The 26,326-nt window shown below is 39.3% G+C and overlaps 2 protein-coding genes across 3 annotated transcripts in view; one reads left to right on the forward strand and one right to left on the reverse strand.

Moving 5' to 3' along the window:
- Nucleotides 1–6,587, forward strand: part of LOC308678999 (uncharacterized protein) — a gene marked incomplete at its 5' end in the record, with an annotated part of 32,039 nt that extends 25,452 nt beyond the window's left edge. Inside the window, 3 exons of the mRNA XM_081346235.1 lie at nucleotides 5,248–5,723; nucleotides 5,778–5,843; nucleotides 5,938–6,587. Coding sequence (XP_081202361.1) covers nucleotides 5,248–5,723; nucleotides 5,778–5,843; nucleotides 5,938–6,436 — 1,041 coding nt within the window. The 3' untranslated portion in view covers nucleotides 6,437–6,587. The remainder of the gene's footprint in view (nucleotides 1–5,247; nucleotides 5,724–5,777; nucleotides 5,844–5,937) is intronic.
- Nucleotides 6,588–10,304: 3,717 nt separating this feature from the next.
- Nucleotides 10,305–26,326, reverse strand: part of GOLGA4 (golgin A4) — a 104,655-nt gene continuing 88,633 nt past the window's right edge. The window contains exons 14-21 of one of the 2 annotated variants that reach the window (XM_081344433.1): nucleotides 24,556–24,669; nucleotides 22,865–22,885; nucleotides 22,645–22,713; nucleotides 22,017–22,092; nucleotides 19,544–19,647; nucleotides 16,100–16,186; nucleotides 14,430–14,493; nucleotides 10,305–10,959 (exon numbers count right to left, since the gene is read on the reverse strand). In XM_081344433.1, coding sequence (XP_081200559.1) covers nucleotides 14,461–14,493; nucleotides 16,100–16,186; nucleotides 19,544–19,647; nucleotides 22,017–22,092; nucleotides 22,645–22,713; nucleotides 22,865–22,885; nucleotides 24,556–24,669 — 504 coding nt within the window. In that variant the 3' untranslated portion in view covers nucleotides 10,305–10,959; nucleotides 14,430–14,460. The remainder of the gene's footprint in view (nucleotides 10,960–14,429; nucleotides 14,494–16,099; nucleotides 16,187–19,543; nucleotides 19,648–22,016; nucleotides 22,093–22,644; nucleotides 22,714–22,864; nucleotides 22,886–24,555; nucleotides 24,670–26,326) is intronic. The other variant, XM_081344434.1, reaches the window with a different exon arrangement.

Raw genomic sequence — 26,326 nt, forward strand, 5'->3', positions numbered from 1 at the left:
ACACAAATGTGCACTGTGTCCCAAACCACAGTAGAAACCCATACAAAATTGGAGTATTGTATATTATTTAAATAATACTAAGGTAATAGAACCTGAATTTAATTTAAAGAAGGAAAACTATCATAGGAATTATTGGAATACAAGATCCTGAAGTTTCCTAGACTGTAGGTAATCACATAACTTGCTTCTTATTACAAATTCAATATGAAAGTACAGAAAAGCAACAGAATGGTATATTCTAGTACAGAAGTTTTTAATTTTAGGAATATAGAAAAGGTAGCTCAAGGAGCTGCCTAACACAGTGTTTCTACACAGCAACTGCAGGTATCAATGTTCTTAGCATTCACATTTTTTAAAAAAAACACACCTTCATCAATATTTTTAATTGTTTGAACACCCATCCAGTAAAAAAAAAAGACAAATGAAAAGTAAGGCCCGTGAAGAAACCCCTGAAGGACTTATTTTGAAGACACATACTGTATACTCAATTGTTTATAAATGTGCTTTACTAAATATTTTTCTGGGAAGGAAAATGAATGGATGGGGGGCGGATTTCACTGAACATCATCAAATTTACTTTCTGCCCAAGTTCATTTTCTTTGCCTTTCAAAAAATGGATGTTTAGTGCCTGGTCACTAGACAGTCATGGCAAATCAGCTTTGGAATTCTTTTCTGCTGAGGAAATGGGAGTCTGTATAAACAATTTCATACACAGACAAGCATTCACTATGGCAACCACTGTTTGAAAATACAACATATTCTCAAAATTCTACATGGACCCCAAAGATTGAAGACTATTAATAGAAGAGCTCACCTAGTTCCCCTCTTACCAGGATAAGTAGTGTCCCAACAACTGTCCGGGGTGTTGAAGGATTTGTTTTTGACCACTCTTGCTATCTAATACTTTACTTTCTTAACTGTCACATTTTTACTAACAGTCCTTATTCTTATTTGTTCTGGACTCCTGCCAGAACTTTCCCAATATTTGGCTGTAGCTCAGCTCCAACAAGATTAGAAGGAAATTCCAGAAGTTCCTTATGTCCAGAGCTATGCAGAACACTACATATCTATGGTAGTTTCTTCAGTTGTGTGATGTCAATGTGTCTATTCTTAGTTTAAACTAGTACCATATTTTCCGGCGTATAAGACTACTTTTTAACCCATGAAAATCTTCTCAAAAGTCAGGGGTCATCTTATACGCCGGGTGCTGAAAATTTAGGGACAGGACTGGCTGGAAAACCTGGAGCGGATCTCCCATTTAGTCTGCGCAGGGAAAGCGGGACCAATTGGAGTAGAAGCTGCAGTCTGTGATTTTTTACAGGCTGGGGTCTGGGCTTCTTTCCTTCTAAAGTTGAAGAGCAGCTGTAGGCAGGTGGGGAATGCAAGAGCAACTTGAAAGGCAGGTGGGGAATGTGTAGCCAGAGCAGCAGCTTAGCTCTAAGGACACATTTGACTCAGGAACTGGGCGGGCTGGCTGGAAAACCTGGAGCGGATCTCCCATTTGGTCTTTTTTAAAAAAAAAATCCCATTTATATCCTGCCCTTCTCCGAAGACTCAGGGTGGCTTACAATTTAAAGCACAAATCAATGTGCTTAGCAATAGCCTTCATTCTGTGTATATGCCTGTTTATTAGGGCTTTCACACCTCCCCCCAAGCAGCATTATTACAAAGTCAGCTTATTGCCCCCAACAATCTGGGTCCTCATTTTACCTACCTTGGAAGGATGGAAAGCTGAGTCAACCTTGAGCCTGGTGGGATGCGAACCTGCACTAATTGCAGGCAGCTGGTGTTACTTAAGGCTCTGCGCAGGGAAAGCTTTAGAGTGAATTAGGAAAAGTGAAAAAGTGAATTAGGAAAATAGGGAACGGTTGCTGGAATTGGGTATGTGTAGTTTAACGAAGAGAAGGGTGAGGGGTGACCTAATAGCAGTGATCCAATATCTCAGGGGCTGCCACAAAGCAGAGGGAGCCAAGCTATTCTCCAAAGCGCCTGAAAGCAGGACAAGAAGCAATGGATGGAAACTAGTCAAGGACAGAAGCAACCTAGAACTAAGGAGAAACTTCCTGACAGCTAGAACAATTAACCAGTGGAACAACCTGCCTCCAGAAGTGAATGCTCCAACACTGGAAGTTTTTAAGAAGAGACTGGACAGCCATTTGTCTGAAATGGTATAGGGTTTCCTGCCTTAGCAGGGGGTTGGACTAGATGACCTCCAAGGTCCCCTCCAACTTCTTCTTCTTCTTCTTCTTCTTCTTCTTCTTCTTCTTCTTCTTCTTCTTCTTATTATTATTATTATTATTATTATTATTATTATTATTATTATTATTATTATTATTATTATTATATTATAGTTTAATCCACTTGCACTGTTTTATGTTTACATGTTTGATGACAAACAGCCTTATGTTTATAAGTGACAGTTTTCCTACTAAGCACCTGCATGTCATAAGCATTTGAATTAAAATTACCATATTAAAATCAAATCTGATGTTTTTTAATTTTTATTTGGTGTGCGTTGGAAGAGGGGTAATCTTATACGGCGAGTATAGCCCAAACCCTATAATTTAACAGGAAATGTAGGGGGTCGTCTTATACGCCCAGTCGTCTTATACGCCGGAAAATACGGTACTTATGACCAGTTTGAGAGAAGAGGTTCTTCCTGCTGTCTGGGAAAAAAATAGCACGTGTGTACATGGTTCTGCAGAAGCCAACCATATATCCTTAATCATAAAACTAGAGTAATACTGACATCCCTCAAGAGAAAAGTTTGGTATTCCCCCAGAGATTATATGGTTTATATATTTTTTTAATGAACTGACAGGGATTCTTAGGATTTGTCTTATTTGTATAGTTTTATAGTTTATTGTAATTATTGTTTTATAAAGTTTCTCATGGTTCTGTAAACTTAACAGATTTTATAATAGTAACAATGTCCTGGAAAGATCATTCTCCTGAATATTTTCCTACTACTACTACTTATTCATATAAAGATGTATTTGCTTTAGAAATCCTATCAAAAGAGAAGAGAGAAATGCTCATGCTGACATGTAGGATTCTCTCAGTTACAGGAAAACCATGATTTGTGTGACTTTCTTGCCTGTCATCATGCAATCCTTTCTCCCATCAACTTCAGCCTTCTTGCCCTGAATCAACATTCAAAAGAAGATATGATGAGGAAAATCTTTCTGCTAGTCTTTTTGAGTAAAACAGAACTATTGTTAAAAACTTTTCTTTTTCTTGAAGAAATGGCTGGAGAAGTCTTTCTTCCCTTGAGAAATTCAGAAAGATTCTTCAACCAATTTTCTCTGCCCACAAATTTGATGAAGTTTTATCAAAAGTCCCAGATATTTTAAATCTTGATATAGACCTGGTGAAGTGCTACACAAGCAGGCAGCTAATTCCAGAACTAGAGAGGTTTGCTAAATTTCTCATCTATGTGACTGAGTGGTTTACAACATAGTGGAACAATATAAACACATTACCAAAGAGTACTGTTAAAAATAGAATCTGGAAACAGGGTATGGAAAACAATAACCAAAATGGTCCCTATGATTGGAGGAGGACATGGGGCTGTGATTCCTAAGCTGGGAGAGTGGCTCAATAGATCTCAGAAGCAACATCAGAGCTCTCTGTCCAGAAGTGCTAGGAAAAGTTAAGAAACCGTATAGAACCCTCAAACTGCCAGGCCTCTGGTAGAGGACTCAAAATTGAGAAAGACATACCACCTATAGAGATCAGGAATATTTTTTTTAAAAAATTCCTATGAAACTATCTTAATTTATATTTAATAAAACCTCTTTCATGTTCATCCTAGTTTAGCCCTATTCTCTTCAAATCCCAGAACCTATTGGCTGGCCATGGTGAAACCCTCGCATTCTCTTTAGATATTAGGGTCTATTTTTTTAGCAGCCAAACTTTTTTCTGGTAGTCAATTATTTTCTGAACTTACCTGAAGATCTTTCCTCTATATTACTGGCTCATGGGATTTCCCCCCCCCCAATTTTTATTCAATATGATTCAGTTCAAAGCATCATTTTGCAAGTGCTGATGAATAAATTCCATTAGCAATATAGACACCACTAGAATTTTGTTTAGTCTTCTATTTTAATATGATTATCTAGCTCATTCTGCTATTTTAATATGATTATTCAGCAACTGTGATGATGACACTATAAATATAAAAAGAGCCACTGTACAATAGAGTTTTGAACACCACAGCAAGGAATTTATCATTTACTTCTGATTAACTAGCCCATTGGTGTTTTTTTATTTTTTTTTTTATTTTCAAATACCGCATATACTTGAGTATAAGCCGACTCGAGTATAAGCCGAGACCCCCAATTTTACCCCCCAAAACTGGAAAAAGTTATTGACTCGAGTATAAGCCGAGGCTGGGAAATGCAGCAGCTGGAGGCTGGATCCCCCGAAAGACGTCTCTGCTGAGATGAGAGAACGGGGTGGCAAGCCGCCGAGAGAATGGGGCGGTGGAATGCTCCGCCGAGAGAATGGGGCGGCTTGCTGTTCTCTCGGTGCAGCACGGCAGAGGCTGGATCTCGCGAAAGAAGTCTCCGCTGAGCGAGAGAATGAGGCGTCTCAGCGCCCATTTTCTCGGCGAAGACTTCTTTCGGGGGATGCAGCTTCTGCCGCCCCTTTCTCTCAGCTGCCCAGTGGAACAGCTTGCCATCAGAAATCAAGAGTGCTCCATCACTGGAGGTTTTTAAGAAAAGACTGGACATTCACCTGTCTGAGATGGTATCGGTCAGTGGTGGCGAAACTTTTAGAGACCGAGTGCCCAAACCGCAAGCCAAAACCCACTTGTTTATCACAAAGTGCCAAGGCAGCATCGGCATTCTGGTACCCTCGGGGGAGGGGACAGGGAGGCGCCTCTGAGTGCCGCCTCTGGCACGAAAAAAAAGGGGGAGCAAAAAATGGGCCACCGTACCGCAAGGCACAAAAACGCCAACCGCCGCGCCGCAGGGTGCAGATACAAGGCACCGCACCACGTGAGAACGGGGCTGGGCTAGTGAGTATCACGCAGGCACTAGCCCTGCCCCCTTTGCAGCATGTGCCTGCTCGTGGCCCCGTGCGCGCATGCACGCATGTAAAATGCTTCCCCCTCCCTTTTCTTCCAGTCCACCAACCGACAAGGACCTGCTGCTGGCAGCGGTGGTGGCGCATGTGCCAACAGAGAGGGCTCTGAGTGCCACCTCTGGCAGGCGTGCCATAGGTTCACCACCACTGGTATAGGTCCTCCTGCTTGAGCAAGGGGATGGACTAGAAGACCTCCAAGGTCCCTTCCAGCTCTATTCTATTCTATTCTATTCTATTCTATTCTATTCTATTCTATTCTATTCTATTCTATTCACTTTCTATATTTCTATTCTATTCTATTCTATTCTATTCTATTCTATTCTATTCTATTCTATTCCATTCACTTTCTATATTTCTATTCTATTCTATTCTATTCACTTTCTATATTTCTATTCTATTCTATTCTATTCTTATTACCATTCTCTATTCTATTCTATTCTATTCTATTCTATTCTATTCTATTCTATTCCATTCACTTTCTATATTTCTATTCTATTCTATTCTATTCTATTCTATTCTATTCTATTCTATTCACTTTCTATATTTCTATTCTATTCTATTCTATTCTATTCTATTCTATTCTATTCTATTCTATTCTATTCTATTCTTATTACCATTCTCTATTCTATTCTATTCTATTCTATTCTATTCACTTTCTGTATTTCTATTCTATTCTATTCTATTCCATTCACTTTCTATATTTCTATTCTATTCTATTCTATTCACTTTCTATATTTCTATTCTATTCTATTCTATTCTATTCTATTCTATTCTATTCTATTCTATTCTATTCTATTCTATTCTATTCTATTCTATTCTATTCTAATTCTATTCTATTCTTATTACCATTCTCTATTCTATTCTATTCTTATTACCATTCTCTATTCTATTCTATTCTATTCTATTCTATTCTATTCTATTCTATTCTATTCTATTCTATTCTATTCTATTCACTTTCTATATTTCTATTCTATTCTATTCCATTCACTTTCTATATTTCTATTCTATTCTATTCTATTCTATTCTATTCTATTCTATTCTATTCTATTCTATTCTATTCTATTCACTTTCTATATTTCTATTCTATTCTATTCTATTCTATTCTATTCTATTCTGTTCTACGTTCTGTTCCATTCCATTCCATATTTTCTATTCCATTCCATATTTTCTATTTTCTATTCCATATTTTCTATTTCTATTTTCTATTTTCTATTCCATATTTTCTATATTTTCTATTCCATTCCATATTTTCTATTCTGTTCCACTGTCAGAGCCCATCGGAGGTAACCCAGTCAGCCCAAACAGGAGTTACACTAAGGCTACGCAGCCTCTCCTCTCAACCTGAACCCCTCCTTACCTTTCCTTTTATCTGCATCCTATTTTTAACTGCTGGCTCTGCCCTGCCCTATTTTGTCCTTGAGCACTCGTGAGCTCATCAAGAACAGAAGGTAACCGTGGGGGGAAAGGCAGGGCAAGATCTGCAAGATCCCCATTTGCATTTGACTTTGCCATCCCATCTGGTTCGAGATAACACACCACACAGAGAGAGAGAGAGAGAGAGAGAGAGAGAGAGACAGACAGACAGACAGACAGACAGACACCTCAGCAAAAAAGAAAGAAAGAAAAAGAAGTAGTAGAAGAGGCAGAGAGCCCCTGTGGGTAGGAGTGAGGATGGGGAGAAACAGCAAGAAGACCGGGTGGGGTGGGGTGGGTTAATCACTAAACCTTCCAGTGTTTAACCAAAGCAGCTTTTGCATTTGTCAAGCTCTGCTAGCAGGGCACTGGACGGGCCTGGCGGAGCTGCTGAAGGTGAACGGGAGAAGGTGAGTCTTCGCCGAGAAAATCTCAGCGCCCATTTTCTCGGCAAAGACTTCTTTCGGGGGATGCAGCTTCTGCCGCCCCTTTCTCTCAGCTGCCCAGCTGAGAGAAGGGGGTGACAGAGGCTGGATCCCCTGAAACAAGTCTCCGCTGAGACGAGAGAACAAGGCGTTGGAGCGCTCCGCGAAGTATGGGGCGGGGAAGCTTGCCGCCCATTCTCTCAGCGACGAAGACTTCTTTCGGGGGATCCAGCCTCTGTCGCCCCCTTCTCTCAGCTGCCCAGCTGAGAGAAGGGGGTGACAGAGGCTGGATCCCCCGAAACAAGTCTCCGCTGAGACGAGAGAACAAGGCGTTGGAGCGCTCCGCGAAGTATGGGGCGGGGAAGCTTGCCGCCCATTCTCTCAGCGACGAAGACTTCTTTCGGGGGATCCAGCCTCTGTCGCCCCCTTCTCTCAGCTGCCCAGCTGAGAGAAGGGGGTGACAGAGGCTGGATCCCCTGAAACAAGTCTCCGCTGAGACGAGAGAACAAGGCGTTGGAGCGCTCCGCGAAGTATGGGGCGGGGAAGCTTGCCGCCCATTCTCTCAGTGACGAAGACTTCTTTCGGGGGATCCAGCCTCTGTCGCCCCCTTCTCTCAGCTGGGCAGCTGAGAGAAGGGGGTGACAGAGGCTGGATCCCCTGAAACAAGTCTCCGCTGAGACGAGAGAACAAGGCGTTGGAGCGCTCCGCGAAGTATGGGGCGGGGAAGCTTGCCGCCCATTCTCTCAGCGACGAAGACTTCTTTCGGGGGATCCAGCCTCTGTCGCCCCCTTCTCTCAGCTGCCCAGCTGAGAGAAGGGGGTGACAGAGGCTGGATCCCCCGAAACAAGTCTCCGCTGAGACGAGAGAACAAGGCGTTGGAGCGCTCCGCAAAGTATGGGGTGGGGAAGCTTGCCGCCCATTCTCTCAGCGACGAAGACTTCTTTCGGGGGATCCAGCCTCTGTCGCCCCCTTCTCTCAGCTGCCCAGCTGAGAGAAGGGGGTGACAGAGGTTGGATCCCCCGAAACAAGTCTCCGCTGAGACGAGAGAACAAGGCGTTGGAGCGCTCCGCGAAGTATGGGGCGGGGAAGCTTGCCGCCCATTCTCTCAGCGACGAAGACTTCTTTCGGGGGATCCAGCCTCTGTCGCCCCCTTCTCTCAGCTGCCCAGCTGAGAGAAGGGGGTGACAAGGGGGTGACAGAGGCTGGATCCCCCGAAACATGTCTCCGCTGAGACGAGAGAACAAGGCGTTGGAGCGCTCCGCGAAGTATGGGGCGGGGAAGCTTGCCGCCCATTCTCTCAGCGACGAAGACTTCTTTCGGGGGATCCAGCCTCTGTCGCCCCCTTCTCTCAGCTGGGCAGCTGAGAGAAGGGGGTGACAGAGGCTGGATCCCCCGAAACAAGTCTCCGCTGAGACGAGAGAACAAGGCGTTGGAGCGCTCCGCGAAGTATGGGGCGGGGAAGCTTGCCGCCCATTCTCTCAGCGACGAAGACTTCTTTCGGGGGATCCAGCCTCTGTCGCCCCCTTTTCTCAGCTGCCCAGCTGAGAGAAGGGGGTGACAGAGGCTGGATCCCCCAAAACAAGTCTCCGCTGAGACGAGAGAACAAGGCGTTGGAGCGCTCCGCGAAGTATGGGGCGGGGAAGCTTGCCGCCCATTCTCTCAGCGACGAAGACTTCTTTCGGGGGATCCAGCCTCTGTCGCCCCCTTCTCTCAGCTGCCCAGCTGAGAGAAGGGGGTGACAGAGGCTGCATCCCCCGAAAGAAGTCTTCGCCGAGAAAATGGGTGGCAAGCTTCCACCGCCCCATTCTCTCAGCGGAGGCTTGCAGAGGTGGCGGCGGAGCTGCGCGCGCAGCTCTCCAAACCCACCGCAGCCTGTTTGGAGAGCTGCTGCCTTCGTCCATGTTTGATGAAAGCAGCAGCTCTCCAAACTGGGGGGTGGAAGTTCTTTTTTTTTGTTCACTGGAGTATAAGCCGAAGTGGATTTTTCAGCCCAAAAAGTGGGCTGAAAAATTCGGCTTATACTCAAGTATATACGGTAATTCATTACTTGTGTGAAGTATTCATAAATAGTAATGATTTGCATTGTAGATAGCCATAATGTTTCAAATCCAAATAAGTATTCAAGTTTAGCTGTGGGATATAAATTGATCATGCTGAATTTAATAATAAAAGGCTGTTACCTTTGGAATGCCATATTTCAGCTTATGGACCTGTTTCTGAAGTACTACAAATGGTTTGAAAAGTGGCTCAATTAATAGAGAAGTGATGTCTATCACACATGCATCTGGGCTTATTTTTCAGTCTTCTCCTTTCATTCATTTTTTTGTCCCAATCTTTAGGACATCTTCAAAAGAGGTATTCTATGACACAAGAGAAACTGCCTAGACATGTTAAAGACAATCATAAAAATGTGGGAAAGTGCTTTACACAAGTCAAATACAAATACTGTTTTTGAAAAAATATTGAGTTCTGATTCCTTTTGGTGCAGTAGAATAAGGTAGTAACATAGCCTTATTTTTTTTACTGTTGCATTATAATATGTATTAGCCATAACACAAACCTATTTAATCACAAAATCAAAGTTTCATGTTTTTTTCATCTCAATCACAAAGTCCAGAAGTGGTTTCCAAGTAGAAACAAAACTAATTGTATTCTTTTCTTTTAATCAAAGCAGTCAATTTAGCCACCTCTGCTAAATTCATCAACTTTTGCAGCCATATGTCTATTGTGGGAATCAAAGTATCCTGTCATTTTTGTGTATAGAGTATTCTTGATGCTGTCAGCATATATATCAAAGTTTTAAATTTTTTGCATTATTTTTTATATTGCATCACTATTTGATAGCTTGCATACAGCTTGCCTGTAATTATTATTAAAATAATTTAATATTATTATTATTTTGGTCCACTAAGGTGGAGAGGATGGGAAAAGGAGAAATCCAATTAAAGCAACAAGTTAAAAGCTAAACTTAAAATGCATTTAAAATATCAGATGAAACATTTTTGTTCTGTGCAATTTAACATCCAACTTCAGAATTACAATTCTGAAGAGGAATTGAGGTATGGCTCGTTTTATTTCCTATGATCTGAGAAACATTCCCTGTATGTTCTAAGAATTACTCATTACAAATATCAATGACTGATATTCAGTTCAGTAAATGCCCAATGATCAAATAATTGCCTCAACCTAACCGATATCCTGCTTTAATGTATTATATTGTGGGTCAGCCAAGGAACTGTTTTATTCATATCTATATCTATAAAAGCATCATTCCCATTATACACATTTAAAAGCAAAATCTTATCCCTTTGCACACAATCAAAGCAATTAGCAATCAAGTCCTGACTTTTGAAAAAGACATCAGCTGCAGCACTGTACAGTAAATAAAGTTTTATTTTCTTCCAGCTCTGCAAGATTAGTGTTGCCAACAATCAGAGATCAAGTTATAATACAAGTAAATAGTATCTATTTACAAATTATAGGACTGTAAATTTATTTCTCACAAAATATAGTACAAAAGTTATATATTAATAAATGAAGTCTTACAATCTGGATTCATTATAAGCAAAAGCTTAAAAATAGTGGCTTTTAATAGACAATAGAAGGAAAATAGCTAGCCAACTCCCCATTCAGAATGTATTGCAAAATTATTTCAGCCAATATGTAATATATGAAACAAAACCCACAATCAAATAAATAGAATCATTCATTTTTGTGAAAGCTCTATTGAAGGAAAATATTTTGATGCCTTTAAAAAAAATTATAAAGCTAAACTGAAAATTGTATCCAAGTGAAGCACACAGCACTTGATGAACAATCTTTCTTAAAGACAAAAAGCTAACCATATTCAGTCCCAATTGTCAATCTTTCCTTCCTTGCTGTGTTCCTTTCAAATGAAACCTGAACAGCTATTCTGTCTACTTCATACTTCAAAGAGTTAATTTGAGGATATGATCTGATTTCCAAGTTGGGTAATCTGTTACAAAGTGCATACATTGCAAGTTCTTCAACATGAGGATCAAAACCAGAGCTAGAAAAGAATTGGAGAGAAAAGGGGGAAGGGGAAAGAGACAGATAAGAAATGTTATAAATTGTGAGAATGCATAGCATGCAAATATTTGTAAATATAGTAAAGGTAAAAGGTAAAGGTTCCCCCGCACATGCGTGCTAGTCGTTTCCGACTCTAGGGGCCGGTGCTCATCTCCGTTTCAAAGCCGAAGAGCCAGCGCTTGTCCGAGGACGTCTCCGTGGTCATGTGGCCGGCATGACTAGACGCCAAAGGCGCACAGAACGCTGTTACCTTCCCACCGTAGCGGTCCCTATTTTTCTACTTGCATTTTTACGTGCTTTCGAACTGCTAGGTTGGCAGAAGCTGGGACGAGTAACAGGTGCTCACTCTGTTACGCGGCACTCGGGATTCAACCCGCCAAACTGCCGACCTTCTGATCGACAAGCTCAGCATCCTAACCCACTGAGCCACCGCGTCCCTATTTGTAAATATACAGATAACTAATTATAATTAATTAATCTTAATTAATTAACCTTAATCATCAGTGCCAATAATACTTTGGCAAACAATTATTTTTCATAGTGGCAGTGGAAGTTAAGGGAGACAGCATATGAAAGGAAAAGTCACAATAACACAGTGAAAAGGCAGCAGACATCTTGGTTTGGCAACACACAACACATTACAAGAGAGGCGTCTATTATCAGGGCTGTAAGTGACATGCAGCCTATATTTTCTTTTTGTACTTTATGCCCTTCTGAAGCTTAATAGCGGCTTTTGCTTTAATAGTTTTTGTGTGTGTGAATGTGATAGTGCTGGTATCGGCTTCAAGTCAGTGTTGATTCTTGACGGCGTGGACAAGTTCCTGCAGTTTTCTTGGCAAGATTTCGTAAATGGCTTGTCACTGTGTCCTTCACAGAGCTGAGAGAAAATAACTGGCAGGTTACCCAGTTGGCTTTATAGCTAGGGAAGGACTATTACTCAAGTCTCCCAGTTTTAATCTGGTGCCTTAATCATTACAGCAAACTGGATCTCTATTAACTTAAAGTTATTAATAATTTTAAAATAATAGCTTTCATGTTATAAAATAATTCCATGTATTTTTCCTACAAGTATAATATGTTATCACTGCCCTTCTGCTTTTTAAATTGCGACTGTAAATTGCAATGGCTTCTACCGTGTTTTCCCCAAAATACAACCTACCCAGAAATTAAGACCTAGCTTAATTTTTGAGGTTGAGCCTAATATAAGCCCTACCCCCAAAAGTAAGCCCTGCTTAAGATTCCGCCCACTGTCCCACTGTAGGTTTTTTGGCAAGCCAGATCGCATACCTCCCCCCCACACCGCCTGCTGCTGGTGCCGCCGCTGGACTGAACATTGAGAGAGCTGGGGCCTGAGGAAAGCAGAGGCTGCCTCCTTTCTATCCCTGCCCTGCATTGGGGAATCCAGCAGGCAGGCGGGGGTGGGGATTGGCCGGGGCATCAACCAGCAGCTTCTCTCTTTCACCCTCACCCTGAAGCAGCCTCTGGAGGCAGCCTGCATTGCTCTGTGGGCTTTGCTGGATTTCTCTTCCTCTGCGCAAGGGCGGGAAAGAAAGCTGGGCATCCTGACACGTCCCATTCTGGGAGGCGACTCAGGTTTTCCTCGGTAGGGGAGGATGCCTTTGAAAACTGCTTTTTCATTTACATTCATCATCGATATTGTAATCTAGGGGTGTCAAACTGCCGGCCTATGGGCCGGACACATCAGGCGGAAGCCGCACCCACCCCATTGCCAGCAGTCCCGATATGTCACACGTCACATGATGTCACGAGTTTGACATGTCTGTTGTAATCCATCCCTTTATTTTTCCAAAAAATGATTTGTATTTACCATAATTAGCCTCCTTGATCGCCAATGGGAAGGCACGGTGTGAATTCTCCACATGAGCCACAGAAATACAGACACTCGCACCCTCAAAGCTCACACTGCTTCCTTGCTCGGGGCGCATCACTGCTTTAGGTGAACATTCAACTTTGTGGCTCACCTAAACTCTTCAGCTGCAGCAGACCACAGTTCCCATCAGCTTCAGGAAGCCTGTACAATGGAAACCTTAGGCCAGGCTCCTCGCAGCTGAAGCAAGCTGGCTTGCCTGGGGTCAGGTTGGCTGTCGCCAGAAGCGTGGCCCATCCCCTTTCTCCAGCTCCGCCGCACATGTGGAACGAGCCTCCTATGATGGCTAACCTAACCCTTCAGGGAGAGGCTGTGCATTGCAGGATGACAACTGCAAAGGGCACGTGCAGATCCCTGCAGCTCCTGGAGGCTCTGAGTGCTGTTTTTGGTGCCATGTCTATGTGCGCGTCTGCCTTACTGTTTTAGGCACCACTTCAGATCAGCTGCAGCGTGCCATGGAGAGGATGGCTGAAGTTTGTGGGATGGTCTAGTCCCATTCATAGTGTGGTCACCTTCCAATCGCCATGCCGCCATTCAGAAGGGCAGTGTCAGCTTCCAATGCAGTGGTGGGGAAGGCAGAAGGCAATCCCCCTCCACTAGATCAGCCTGGTGGGGGTGGGGAACTGATTGGCCCCAAAAACAGCACTTGGAGCCTCCAGGAACTGCAGGGATCCGTGCACACCCTTTCCAGTCGTCCTGCTGCAACGCACAGCTTCTTCCTGTAAGCTCACCCAAGATCAGGTTGGCCGTTGTGGAAGGCTCGTCCCACATGTGCAGCAGAGCTGGAGGATGGGGATGGGCCACGCCTTTGGCAATGGCCAACCTGACCCCGGGCAAGCCAGTTTGCTTCAGCTGCAAGGAGCCTGGCCTAAGGTTTCCATCGTCCAGTCTTCCTGAAGCTGATGGGAACTGTGGCCTGCCACAGCTTAAGAATTTAGCTAAGCCACAAAGTTCAATGCTCACGTAAAGCAGTCGTGTGCCCCGAGCAAGGAAGCGGAGTGAGCTTTGAGAGTGCTTGTGTCTGTATTTCCCCAGCTCATGCACAGAATTCACACCGAACCTTCCCATTGGCAATCAAGGAGCTAATCGTGATAAATACAAATCATTTTTTTTAAAAAAATAAAGGAACAGATTACAATATTGATGATGAATGTAAATGAAAAGGCAGTTTCCAAAGGTGTCCTCCCCCATCGAGGGAAACCTGAGTCACCTAATGGGGCAGGGCTCTGGCCAGGCTGGGCCTTGTGGTGAAAAAAATAAAACAACCTCCAAAAATAAGCCCTAATGGGTCTTTTGAACCAAAAATAACTATAGGACCCAGGCTTATTTTTGGGGAAACATGGTAGCTAATTAGTGCCATTTTCATTTATCAGAGCATGCTTTCTTTTGATCTTATGCTGCAGGTATGTACAAATTCCACTGGTATAAAGGAGTTAAAGTTTGTTAGGAAAGTTATTTTAGAAAACAAAAATTGTAAGAATGAAGCATGATCACTGAGGCATGAAGAAATTACTACTGTTTTAGTGAAAGAAAAGGAAAGACAAATATTATGTAACACTCACCTACGTACTAACTAAAGCACTGATTGATGATTTATTCAGCAGATACCACTGGAGGTGAAGTGAACTATAAAGCCAGAAGAACAGCTTATTGGGTTAGTGTGTTAATCAAAGCAGATGTGACTACAGAAAGAGCATATTTATTTCTAGCTATGGCTCTTGGTCAAGACAAATACTATTCTTGACATTAAGCGCAGTATGACTACGTTCTGCATAACATCCAGCATACTGCTGAAGTTAATTCCAGGCAATCAAAGATACTTAATTTCAAAGGCCATTTTGTGTAACACACTAGTGTTGCATTTAAATCTGCACAATCTTTCTAGATAAGAATACCTTACAGTGATTTTGATCTCTCCGTTGTACTCAACAACGTGTGCTAATATACAAATGAGATTATAAAATAAACGTTTTGCTTTTTCCAAATAAATTATCCCATTTTGGATTATTTCAAAATGAAATGTTGCATCCAATGCTGTACTCTTACTAACTCATCTAACATTCAAATGGAAAATTAAAAATAATGAAGACCCAAATGGTTCACAAATGTTTGGAATAGAAAGGAAATCCCAAGATTATTAGTGTGGAAGTGGGAAAACGGGCTGTAGAATAGATTGGGAAGTTGAAACGTATCTACAAAGAAACAGTGGCAAATGACTTCTATACAATTGCCAGATAACTTAATAGCTATGTCCACAAATGTTTTAACAGTCAATGTTTTTAATGGTCTAACTGTTTTGTATTTTTATTTTATGATTCTGTAAGCCACCCAGAGTTGCTTGATGGTGAGATAGGGAAATGTAATAAATAAATGAATAAAGTTACAGAGAATACAACTCATAGAATACTTTTTTAAATAGACATCAATATGTCAAGATCTGATTTCACCTCTGCAGTTGACAAATACCTATACTTTTGTGCAAAATAAAAAAACTACATCATTCATTTCAGTTTGTTCAGTATAAAAAAATAAGAAAATATGGAAGACATGGAATTAAATATAAGTTGTTCATCTAGCACAAGTTAAACATTTTCATAAAAATTTTTCCCCCAATTTTACCGGATTTCTTCACATTTAAGTTGTGTAGACTTCCTCAGACTCCCTGTTTAACTGTGAGACAGGCATATCAAATACATATATGCTGACACAGACATCACATTTTTATCATTATATTCACTAAAATATTATATGTTAATGTCTGTTATATTTGTCACTTCTATAACAGGAAAATTCCAATACTGTCCAAATTGTTAATGTACTCCTCTATTTATGACCAGTTACTTAATGACCATTTGAAGTTACAATACTTTTAAAAGCTACTTATGGCCCGTCCATGAAGTTACAATTAACTGCATCTTTTTGCCCGTCAAGTGATAATATGTTGGTTCTCATATGACCATGATTTGCAACCCTTTTTTGCCTGTTTCTGGCATTTTTTTCTTGTTTCCTAGCAAAAAATTCCTGTTGGATATGCTGGATTCACTTGACATCATCTGATTTGCTTAATAACTGTGGTGACTCACTTTACAACTGTTGCAAAAATTGTCATAAATTCATGGGCAGTTACTTAGATCGGCTGCTTGTTCATAATAACTTAAGATCAAAATTCTGGGTCCACTATGGTAGTAAGTTGAGAACTACCTGTGCTCTAAATCCTCTTATCAATCCTTACCAATGTCTGAGCATTTTCTCGTTCTAAGATCTTCTGAGTTTGATCAGGAGGAAATTTCAGCACTGAAGTTATAACCTTTGCCATTGTCTAAAATGTGAACAAAGGAAATAGTGTTCAAACACCCAAGTCTATTTCTGTATGAAATGTTATACATTAGTCTTAGTAATACTAATGGAAGCAAGGTAAAAAAAAATAGAAGCATATATTTGTTTCTTATTCCATGATAATTTGTAATCTAATTTTTGTGGGTACATGAATCAAAGGAACGATATTTACTTATTAAGACTAAACAATTAACACATTCCATACTGAAACTCAGTGAAAAGAATTGTTGGGGGTCAAGAAGACAATAATTTATAGACAATGCATCTTCTCTTCTACTAAATTAAAAACAATACAAAATTTAATCACTTAAGAGAGGTTGTTCAGCCTAAATTTATGCATATATCGTTCAAAATATTCCATTCCATAATCCTGGAATTACTTCTCATTTTGCTGGATTATGTTCAGTAATATTGTTCTATAAACGTTCATATTTATAGTGGTAAATATGATCTGTTATTTTATCGGTTGTACTGATTCAGTGTTGCCTGACAATATACGGTATGAAGGCCTTAGATTGGAGAAATCAAAGTAGGTTGTTTTGGAAGATTGTATCAAGATTAGAGAATCTAGTTTGCATAAATTAGTATAAACATGTTTGGGATAAAACCCAGCTTACAGTATACTGGTTAAAATATATGCAAACAAATTTGTTCAACACCTGATAAACAAAATCACTCAGATTCATTCCCAGCTGGAACCTGTCTGTGGTGCAGGGCCATGTGAGATGCTTGGGGAACTGGACATGACCCTCAATGCTGTCAGTGCAACCACCTGTCAATTAGATCCTTTCCCCATTTTGGTTTGTAAAAGCTGCTAGGATGGTACCTGCCAGGTGGGCTCAGGGAGTGATAAATTCTTCACTGCAGGATGAGGCATTCCTGGAATCTTTTAAAGAGGTCCTGATTTGCCCCATCCTCCAAAAACCATTACTCGATCCCAAGGCAGCTCTAGTGGGTCCTGGATAAAACAGATTATATTGAACCCTTCCAGTCAGGATTCAGAACTAGTTATGGGACAGGAACAGCATTAGGTTTATTTGTTGATGCTGAGAGCAGGATAGAAATAGTGCAACTATCCTTGCCCACTTTGCCCCATCAGGGGCTTTTGATATTATTGATCATGATATCCTTTTAGACCGGCTACAGAATCTGGGGCTAGCTGGTGCAATTGTGCTGTTTTGGGTCCTTTCTCCAAATGATCTTGAGAGGGAATGAGTGTTCCAGCCATGATTGCTCCTTTCTAGCATGCTGCAGGGCTTGGTACCTTCTCCATTCTTTTTTAACAGAAGAGATGGCAGCAAGTAAATCAAATAAACAAATAAATATTGTCAAAGACAGCAGGGTTATAGCATATGATACAAGCACATCTAAGGCTTTTTGTCTATTAAAAGTATTGTGTGAAAGCCTTAAGTAATCAAAACCATGTTGGGTGAAGGAAAGTCTAAGGATCCACTTAGTAATGAATCTGGCAAATAAAAAAATGTAATTTGGAATGTAAGAGAAAGGATATAAGAATAAAACAAGTATAGTGTTTTGACACATTGCTATTTGGTTTTAGGCCTTTATGTAGAGAACAGATCATTATTATACAGAAATATTAAAAATTCACAAACTTTTAAGCTTAAGGTAATCTGATGTGGAGTGGACTTGATAAAATCAAGTGTGTTCCTGAACATATAGGTCAAATAATGGATGACATGACTAAGTAAATGACACTGCATGGATCTTTGTATATTTGTCAAATGATGAAGGTATGCAAAGCCACTCGGTCTTGTCGGGGTTGAGTTGAAGTCTGTTCCTCCCCATCCAGACCCGAACCGCCTCCAGGCAACGGGACATCACGTTGAGGGCATCACTGGGGTGGTTTGGGGTAGAAAGAAAAAGCTGGGTATCATCAGCGTACTGATGATACCCAACTCCAAAGCCACGAATGATCTCACCCAGCGGTTTCATATAGATGTTGAACAGGAGAGGCGAGAGGACCGACCCCTGAGGAACTCCACAAACGAGAGACCTCGCGGTCGACCTCTGCCCTCCTGTCAACACCGACTGCGAGCGTCCCTGGAGATAGGAGGAGAACCACTGTAAAACCGTGCCTCCCACTCCCAATCCCCTGAGACGCCGCAGCAGGATACCATGGTCGATGGTATCGAAAGCCGCTGAGAGGTCTAATAGGACTAGAACAGAGGAACGACCCCTGTCCCGAGCCCTCCAGAGATCATTCACCAGCGCGACCAATGCCGTCTCCGTGCTGTGCCCGGGCCTGAAACCCGATTGGTACGGGTCTAGATAATCCGCTTCATCCAGGACCAAAGGGAGCTGATGCGCCACCACACTCTCAACAACCTTCGCAAGGAAGCGAAGGTTGGAGACCGGACGAAAGTTATTTAGCACAGCCGGGTCCAAGGCAGGCTTCTTGAGGAGAGGTCTTACCACCGCCTCTTTCAAGGCGGCGGGAAAACTACCCTCACTCAAAGAGGCAGATATAACCGCCTGGAACCAGCCTCGTGTCCCCTCCCGGGCTGCATAAACCAGCCAGGAAGGGCACGGGTCCAATAAACATGTGGTGGAGCTCAGTCTCCCCATAATCCTGTCCACTTATATCTCTTCCTCTTCAATTGGCACATCTTTTTAAGCTGTTCTTAAATGAGGACAGTTTTACTTTAAACATAGTAATAAAAATATCCCTTGATTATTAGGGTATGTTGTTCCTGGGGCTGCCCTTAAGCACTGATTCAAAGTTATGGCTACTATAGCAATGAAGCCATGGTTTATAGCGTCCATCCAGGGTATCTGCATAGAGGCTGGGGTGAGGAATGATCACACATATCTCATGATATTGCACAAATACAGTAACTTGTATACCTCTTACCTCATGCAGATGCCATGGTTTATTTTGTATAAATAATTTACGTATAAGTATGTAATTATTGCATTTGTGCGATGTCAACCCCCTATGTCAGTTTGATATCACTGTAGTTTCTTGCAAATGCCACTGCACTGAAACTACAGCCTCACTTGATGGAATTGCCATGACTACTAATTTGCTACTAGGCCAGGTTTAAGATTCTGCTATCTTAACTGCTTAGTTTTATAGCTTTTATAAGTTTTATATAGTAATTAATACATTATATAATGTTGCAGACTGCTTAAATAATTTTGTCAAAAGCTCCTAGAAACCATTGGGTAGATCATTTATCTTCTTCCTAAGGCTTGTTTGAAAGTTCAATCTGCCCATCATTCTTCCTCTATTCAAGTATGTCATTTCTGGCCTCCTCTTCTGATGACCAGATACATTCTCAGAAGTATTGGCATCATCACTCTTAAATATGAAGAATACCTTTGTTTCACGGCCCATCATATATTCGAAAACCACCTTCCTCAAGTATTCAAACTCAGTTGGTTCACCAAAAAGAGAAACATCTGAATGACAAAGATTCCCATCTGCATAGAAGAAAAGTGGGATTTTATACCAATCTCTGTTATTGAAAGCTTATTAAAAATTATAGAAATTACTTTAGTAATTTTTTTACAAAATATTTTGAATTTGTACTTTTGAATCCAGGAAGGCTCTTATTTACTACCTTTATCCATCATAAGCATCCTCAGAATAGTTCAATCTTGGCATAAAGCACTTGTTTTACTTTATTAACAGGTAGATTCTAACCATTTATACCTATATACTCTTTGCACTTAGCACACATTTCAAGTAATCAATAGAAGAGCTTACTTTAAATATTTGTGGAACATTAAAATAAAACATCTTCCTAAGATATAAGGTCTATATCAGGCCTAAAAGTTTGGGGGACAGCAAACGAAACAGGTTCTTCATAAATTAACTGCTAACTTCTGCTGTATAAAATTGGGGGAGCAGGCAGACTCCCCATACAAGCTTTCTATTATGTCTATTCTTTGCCATGCTACCACAGAAACAAAATAATTCATGCTTTTTAACAGAGATTGTTTGAAAACAGCCACATTTCAATTTTATCTAATCTCGTAACTGTAAGAATTATATTATGAAATGTTGTCTAGTAGTTAAGGAAATATATTATTTCTGATACCGCCCTAATGATTTTATATAACTAGGCTCTCACTTTATCAGGCATGTTCATATTACATTAATTTTAAAATTAATTACATTAATTTTAAATTAATATGTTAATTTTTCAAGAAGGATAAAATTGAAGTCATAATTTAATATTAAAGCACAAGTACACATTTAATACCATGAGATCTGTAATATTAAAATTTGTATTAATTTCCCTTATTTGAGTGCATAAAATTTAAATAGCAGAAAACATTCCCTTATGTAACCCAATCAGTGTTAGTAGGGAGCAAGACGTCCAGCCTTTGACTACTCCTTTGTGGGTGCCAAAGGGCACAGTACTTTCTCTGCTCCTTTTTAACATATACATGAAACTGCTGGGTAAGATTATCTGACACCCTGGGATGATTTATGATCTGTATTCTGATGACATACAGCTTTACATCTTCATCCCTGGTGATCCAAGCGATGCTGTGACTGCCCTTTCTTAGTACCTGGAGGTTGTAAAGGTCTGGATGGGGGATAACAGGCTTCAGTTGAACCCTGATAAGATGGAATGGCTGTGGGTGCAAAGGACCTCTGGATTTGGTGGTTTATCATCATTATTTCAGAATGAGGTTGCACTACCCCAGACAGATCTTGGGGCCTTCTTGAAGAGCAGATGGTAGTCATGGCTAAGAGGGCCTTTGTGGAACTTCACGTTATGCACCAATGCTCTTACCTTGGATCCTGAGACCCTGCATGTCACTCATGCCCCAGTTATTACGGGATTACTGCAACATGCTCTACATGGGGCTATCTTGGAAGAATATATGAAAGCTGCAGCTGGTGCAGAATGCAGCAGTGCACACAGACCTGGGAGCTCCTAGGTCTGCACATGTAACACCATTACTGCGCGACCTGCACTACTTGCCAGTTTGCTTCTGGATCCAATTCAAAATGTTGGACATTACCTTTAAAGCCATACATGGCATAGATCCAGGGTATCTGAGATCTCTCCCTGATGGGACAAGTCTGCCTCACTCATGTAGCAGAAGAGGCCTACTACAGAACTCATCTGCTAAGGAATTGAAGCAGATGGATCAAAGAAAAGAGCCTTTTCTGCTGTGGCCCTATTCCTGCAGAAAATTCATTTGGCCTTCTCGAAGGGTATAAAAACATGACTTTGCTGGTTGGCCTGGACCCAGATGAGGGCACTTTCCATTGGACGTCCCATCCGTCTTTTGGTTCTTGAAGGTGTGGGTTTAGTGTAGTTTTTAATAGTATGTTAACATAAATGTGTTAGTAACAATCCCAGTATTTTCTCAAACAAGGAATGTACATACATTAACTGCATAAAAAATATCAATGAAAGAGATCAGATTTCAGACCTCAGAAATCTATGACAACATAACTATTTGCAATATTTCTACAAATTTTTTAAACTACAATATAAGTTATTAAATTTCTTTAGTATGTTTTGGTATATACATATTTTGGGGATTCTATAAAAAAACCTACTGTAAAATTACTGGCCAAAAGGGCAAAAAAGTGTATTCTTATTATTACTACAAATGCTTAAATGGCTTTCTAATATTGAAACAGAAAATCTACATATAAATTACCTGTTTCATAAACAATCTAATATTTTAGCAATTAATATTCCAATCATTTATTCTCAGTTTAATTCCCAGATAATCGTGCATAAAATTTCAATCTAAATTACATTTCCAAATATTTCCTTAAATTTTATATTCTATTTTTCAATGTCAAGACAATTACTCACCTCTATAAGGTGTTTTAACTGTTGTGACATATACAGCCTTCTCATAATTTTTCAACTTATCTTGTAGTGTGTGAATCTAAAAATAGAGTGAGTCAGGAAGTACAATAATCATTAACCAAGATTAATGATCTTGGTTTAGAATAAGAATGATAAGTTATGGAATGCTGGAAACCTTAAAAACAACCACAGCAGTATTCCTTAATGTTAAAATAGTGGATATTAAAAATATACATATCCATGCCTTTCAAATCTGCTATCATGCCAATGTGCATTACTTGTGCTAATTTGTACTAGCAAAGGTAGAAGCATTACTTCATCAAAGTTGGTTGCACATATTTAATTAAAAGCAGTGAACTGTAATTTTGAAAAAAAAATTAGGAAGAATAGTATTCTTTCTTCACAAGTAGAATTCATATTTGAAACATGAAAATTTGTGATCTGAACTGATTTTAATGGAGTTAACTAAAATTTGAAAGCTGCAGAGGAAAGCAACAGAAAGGGGAAGGGGTAAGAAAATCATCAGCGTTATGTAGCATCTGATCAAACTTTCAAATTATTGTTACAAATGTGTATGAATTTTAGAGCTAAAACTAAATTTATCCCTTTTCTCCCAAAAGTAGTTTCTTACCTGTTCTCTGAACTCCTGTTCTTTCAATTTTGAATCATTAACAAGTGTTGTCTTTTGGGCTAGCTGAGCCTGAAATACAATACAGACACACTCTTCAGGAAAACATGCACATGAAAATTTTAACATCTTTTTGTTATTTATTACTATTGTAAGCATTAGAGGAAAATGCTTAACTGACTCGCTACATTAAAAATGAATGTATTTATGAAGTCATTCTTACCTGAAGTTCTGCTATTTTTTCCTAGGGAGGACCAAAAGACAAAATTTATTAAACATTTTTTCTGTTTAATACAACAGAAAATATTTCACAAATATCTTGCACCCACCTTTATGCCATTTCTTTCATAACGTGGTTAGTATTTGATATCTTATGTCAAGAACATATAGAAAAGCAATACTAATATTGTATGCTTTTAGCAGTTATACTTCTGAAAAATCATTTATGTGAAATTATGAACCCAGCATATAGCGGAGACCAATACGTTGATGCTTTTTCATTGTACAAATTGCAGTTCCACTGCATACCCAATTCCAAATTCTATAATATAAATGAACTGTAATGTCATATTTATATGAAATATAATTTAATATTTCATCTGCAATTTCATGCTAAAATCTAAAAAATATTTGTGGCACATCTGAAAATTAACTTTCTCTCATATCTATAAAATATATACTTAAACCTGTTAAAAACTTGCAAGATTTTCTTGTAATGATATAAGTGGTCAGGATGCAAAATCTGACTTCCCTATTGTCAGGAAAAAAAAACCAATGCTATAATGATGGAGGAATAGATACTGCTTTTTTATACTTCTTCTTAGCATAAATTTATTTTGTATTAGATGAAGCTGTAGTTTAATGGATGAAGCTGTTTATTATTACTTGGACGAACAAGAATGAGGGAGTGTTAATATCCATATTTAAAGTTAGTACCCATAAAAATCAATTGGATTTAAGATTTGAGTAACTGTTCCCATTAATATAAAGGGAAACTAAATTAAATAACTTAATCTTTTTCAAACTCTAGCACTTCCTGCATATAACACTAGGCAACTAAAGATAGTTCTGTTTCTGAGATATTGAAACAAGAAACAAAAACTATTTTGCTAAAAAATGACAATTAAATTAATTTAACAAATTAGTTAACAATAATGATTGAACAGAAAAAAGAATCCTGTAACTTACACTGATTCAAAATAGAAGTGAAGCTCCTGACCTGTTTTACTATCACTGTGCCAAGGATGACAAATAGGTATGACTAGAGTTAAATGAGGCAGTGTCAATATTGTTTGGTTTCAATACATGTAATATAACTGCTACGTCAGCATTGGCTGCCAGTGTACTTCTATATGCAATTCAAGGTGCTGGTTATCACCTTTAAAGTCCTTCATGGACTAGGGCTAGAATGCCCAAGGGAGCATCTCTTTCCAGTTTTTTCTACCCATCCAACTCAATCTGGCAGATTGGGTGTGTTACAGGTCCCTCAGCCAAAAAATATTGGCTGGCAGCAACTAGGAGATGTGCCTTCTCTGTAGCATCTGCTTTCTGGAACATTCTCCTTCAGACGTCAGGATGACCTGGTCTTTCATAAGGCTATGAATTTGGTTGTGTGCCCAGACACGGACACCTGAGTGTGCTAAGCGCCCCATTTCTTGGTTATATTAATATCCATGGTAATAGTTCTACTCAGCAACTATATATATTTATTTTGTATTCTTTTAATTCTTTTCAATTTGTTTTTGCATTTTTATGACACCCAGAGTCACTTGCTGGTATGGGCAAATATAGCAATCAAACCAACCAACCAACCAACCAATTATAATGAGCGAACTGTGATGAACAAGGCTGCAATAAAACCAAACATAAAAACATAAAGCAAAATTAGGAACACCAATATGTTTACCAACTTACTTCATCACCATTCCAACTTTCTTCATATGCCAATCTTTTTTTGTAGTCCTCTTTTAACTGCACCAGCTGTTCCTCCAATTTATTTACTTTTTTGGTCATTTCTTCTTCTCTGGCCTTCAGAATAAATATTAATGAATCAATCATGTTACAATACAGTATAGTAAAATTTGGCTTCCAATCAGCTTCAATATTAAATGTTCTATTGATTTGTTATTGTTTAACAGGTTTATTGTATTTTTAATATCTTATCATTTAAATACTATTTCAAATTTTAGAAAATCTTTGATGAACACATTTAAAAGGCCATTTAAAAAAATCCATATTCTACACCATGAATTCATATTCTACACCAGAACCAACTTTCATTTATCATTTATTAAAATGAATGCTAGGCATACTATGATTTGAATTACTATGTCATTAGCTTAAATCAATGAAATGTGTTCTTATTTATTTATCTTATTTATGCATCCACAATTTAGCAATATTGTTGAATATCACTAGAGCTAAATGTTAGTGTGAATGAAAGAATACACACTGCAGCGGCTTTTCAGATACAACATTTTTCATTCTAGTGAAATGCCATTATGTCAAGAATTTCATAGTGCAGAAAGTTATGAGCTATAAAAGAAAGGCAGAAGTACAAACATATTACACACATACAGATACAAATTTATACAAATACACACAGAGGGATAAAAAAATTCATTTGTCTTTCCTATGAAGTTTAATGGGAAAACTTCCATTTCACATTAATCCAAAGCATGATTCTTGGAAGGTACTGTAATATAGTGCAGTGCAGTGCAGTACAGTACAGCATAAAGTATAACAAAAATACTCTCTCTCAACCCAACTCACCTCCCAAGGTATTTGTTGTGTGCAAAATAGAAGGAGGAAAATATGTTGAATATGTTTGCTGTCTCGAGTTATTTATAAAAATAATAAAGGCAGGATTAAAAAACTAATCAAAGTTTAAATAATTTCATAAAAACAAGAGATACTTTAAAGGTATTTTGGTTTCAAAACACACATAATGTGTTAAAACAAAAATGTTTTGTCAAACATACAAAATGAAGGCTTATTGGAAAGAATAGTACTTGGTTATGGTATTATCTAATTTATATTCAATAAACTGATTTCATGTATGTGATTAGTAAGGCTAAAAGCAAAAACATTTGCAAAACTATATAGAACATACCATATTCTCTCAACTTTACATTACTAAATCCAATGTAGCAGTGATTCCAATAAATTGTGTAGTCACAGGTAATGAATTTTGGCAATCACTTTGCAAATATGCAACTAAGCTACAAATATATACTGCATTCTTAGTTATGCACACAAGTAGCAGTACAGAAATATATTGTCTCTCTATTTAAGAGAACACTATTTAAGTTCTTGTTCCTTTTCCAGAAGATATGGCCTTAATTTCTCTAAGGAGGTAGGAATTTATTTTTCAGTCTTTATTGGATATAATCTGTTATTTCTCTTGATATAACTGATTCAGTACTAAGTGAATTCACAGCTATACCTCAAAACTATATCCAAAAGAAAACATTTTGCTTTTTTGCAAACCAAGTGCTGTCTATATATCTCATGTGATGCCATAGTTGGATTTTAAAGTTCACTGAACCAAACTTCCACTATAGGCCTATTGTTTCTGAGCAACACTGCTATTTGTGAGCCACACTGTCTTCCCAATTCCACTCAAAACTCCAGTAACAACTTTTAAAGCCTTAAAGCATTTGGACTTGGTTGCCAAGTCATTTCC

Source organism: Vipera berus (genome assembly GCF_964194415.1).
Source record: "Vipera berus genome assembly, chromosome: Z".
Classification (NCBI taxonomy): Eukaryota; Metazoa; Chordata; class Lepidosauria; order Squamata; family Viperidae; genus Vipera; species Vipera berus.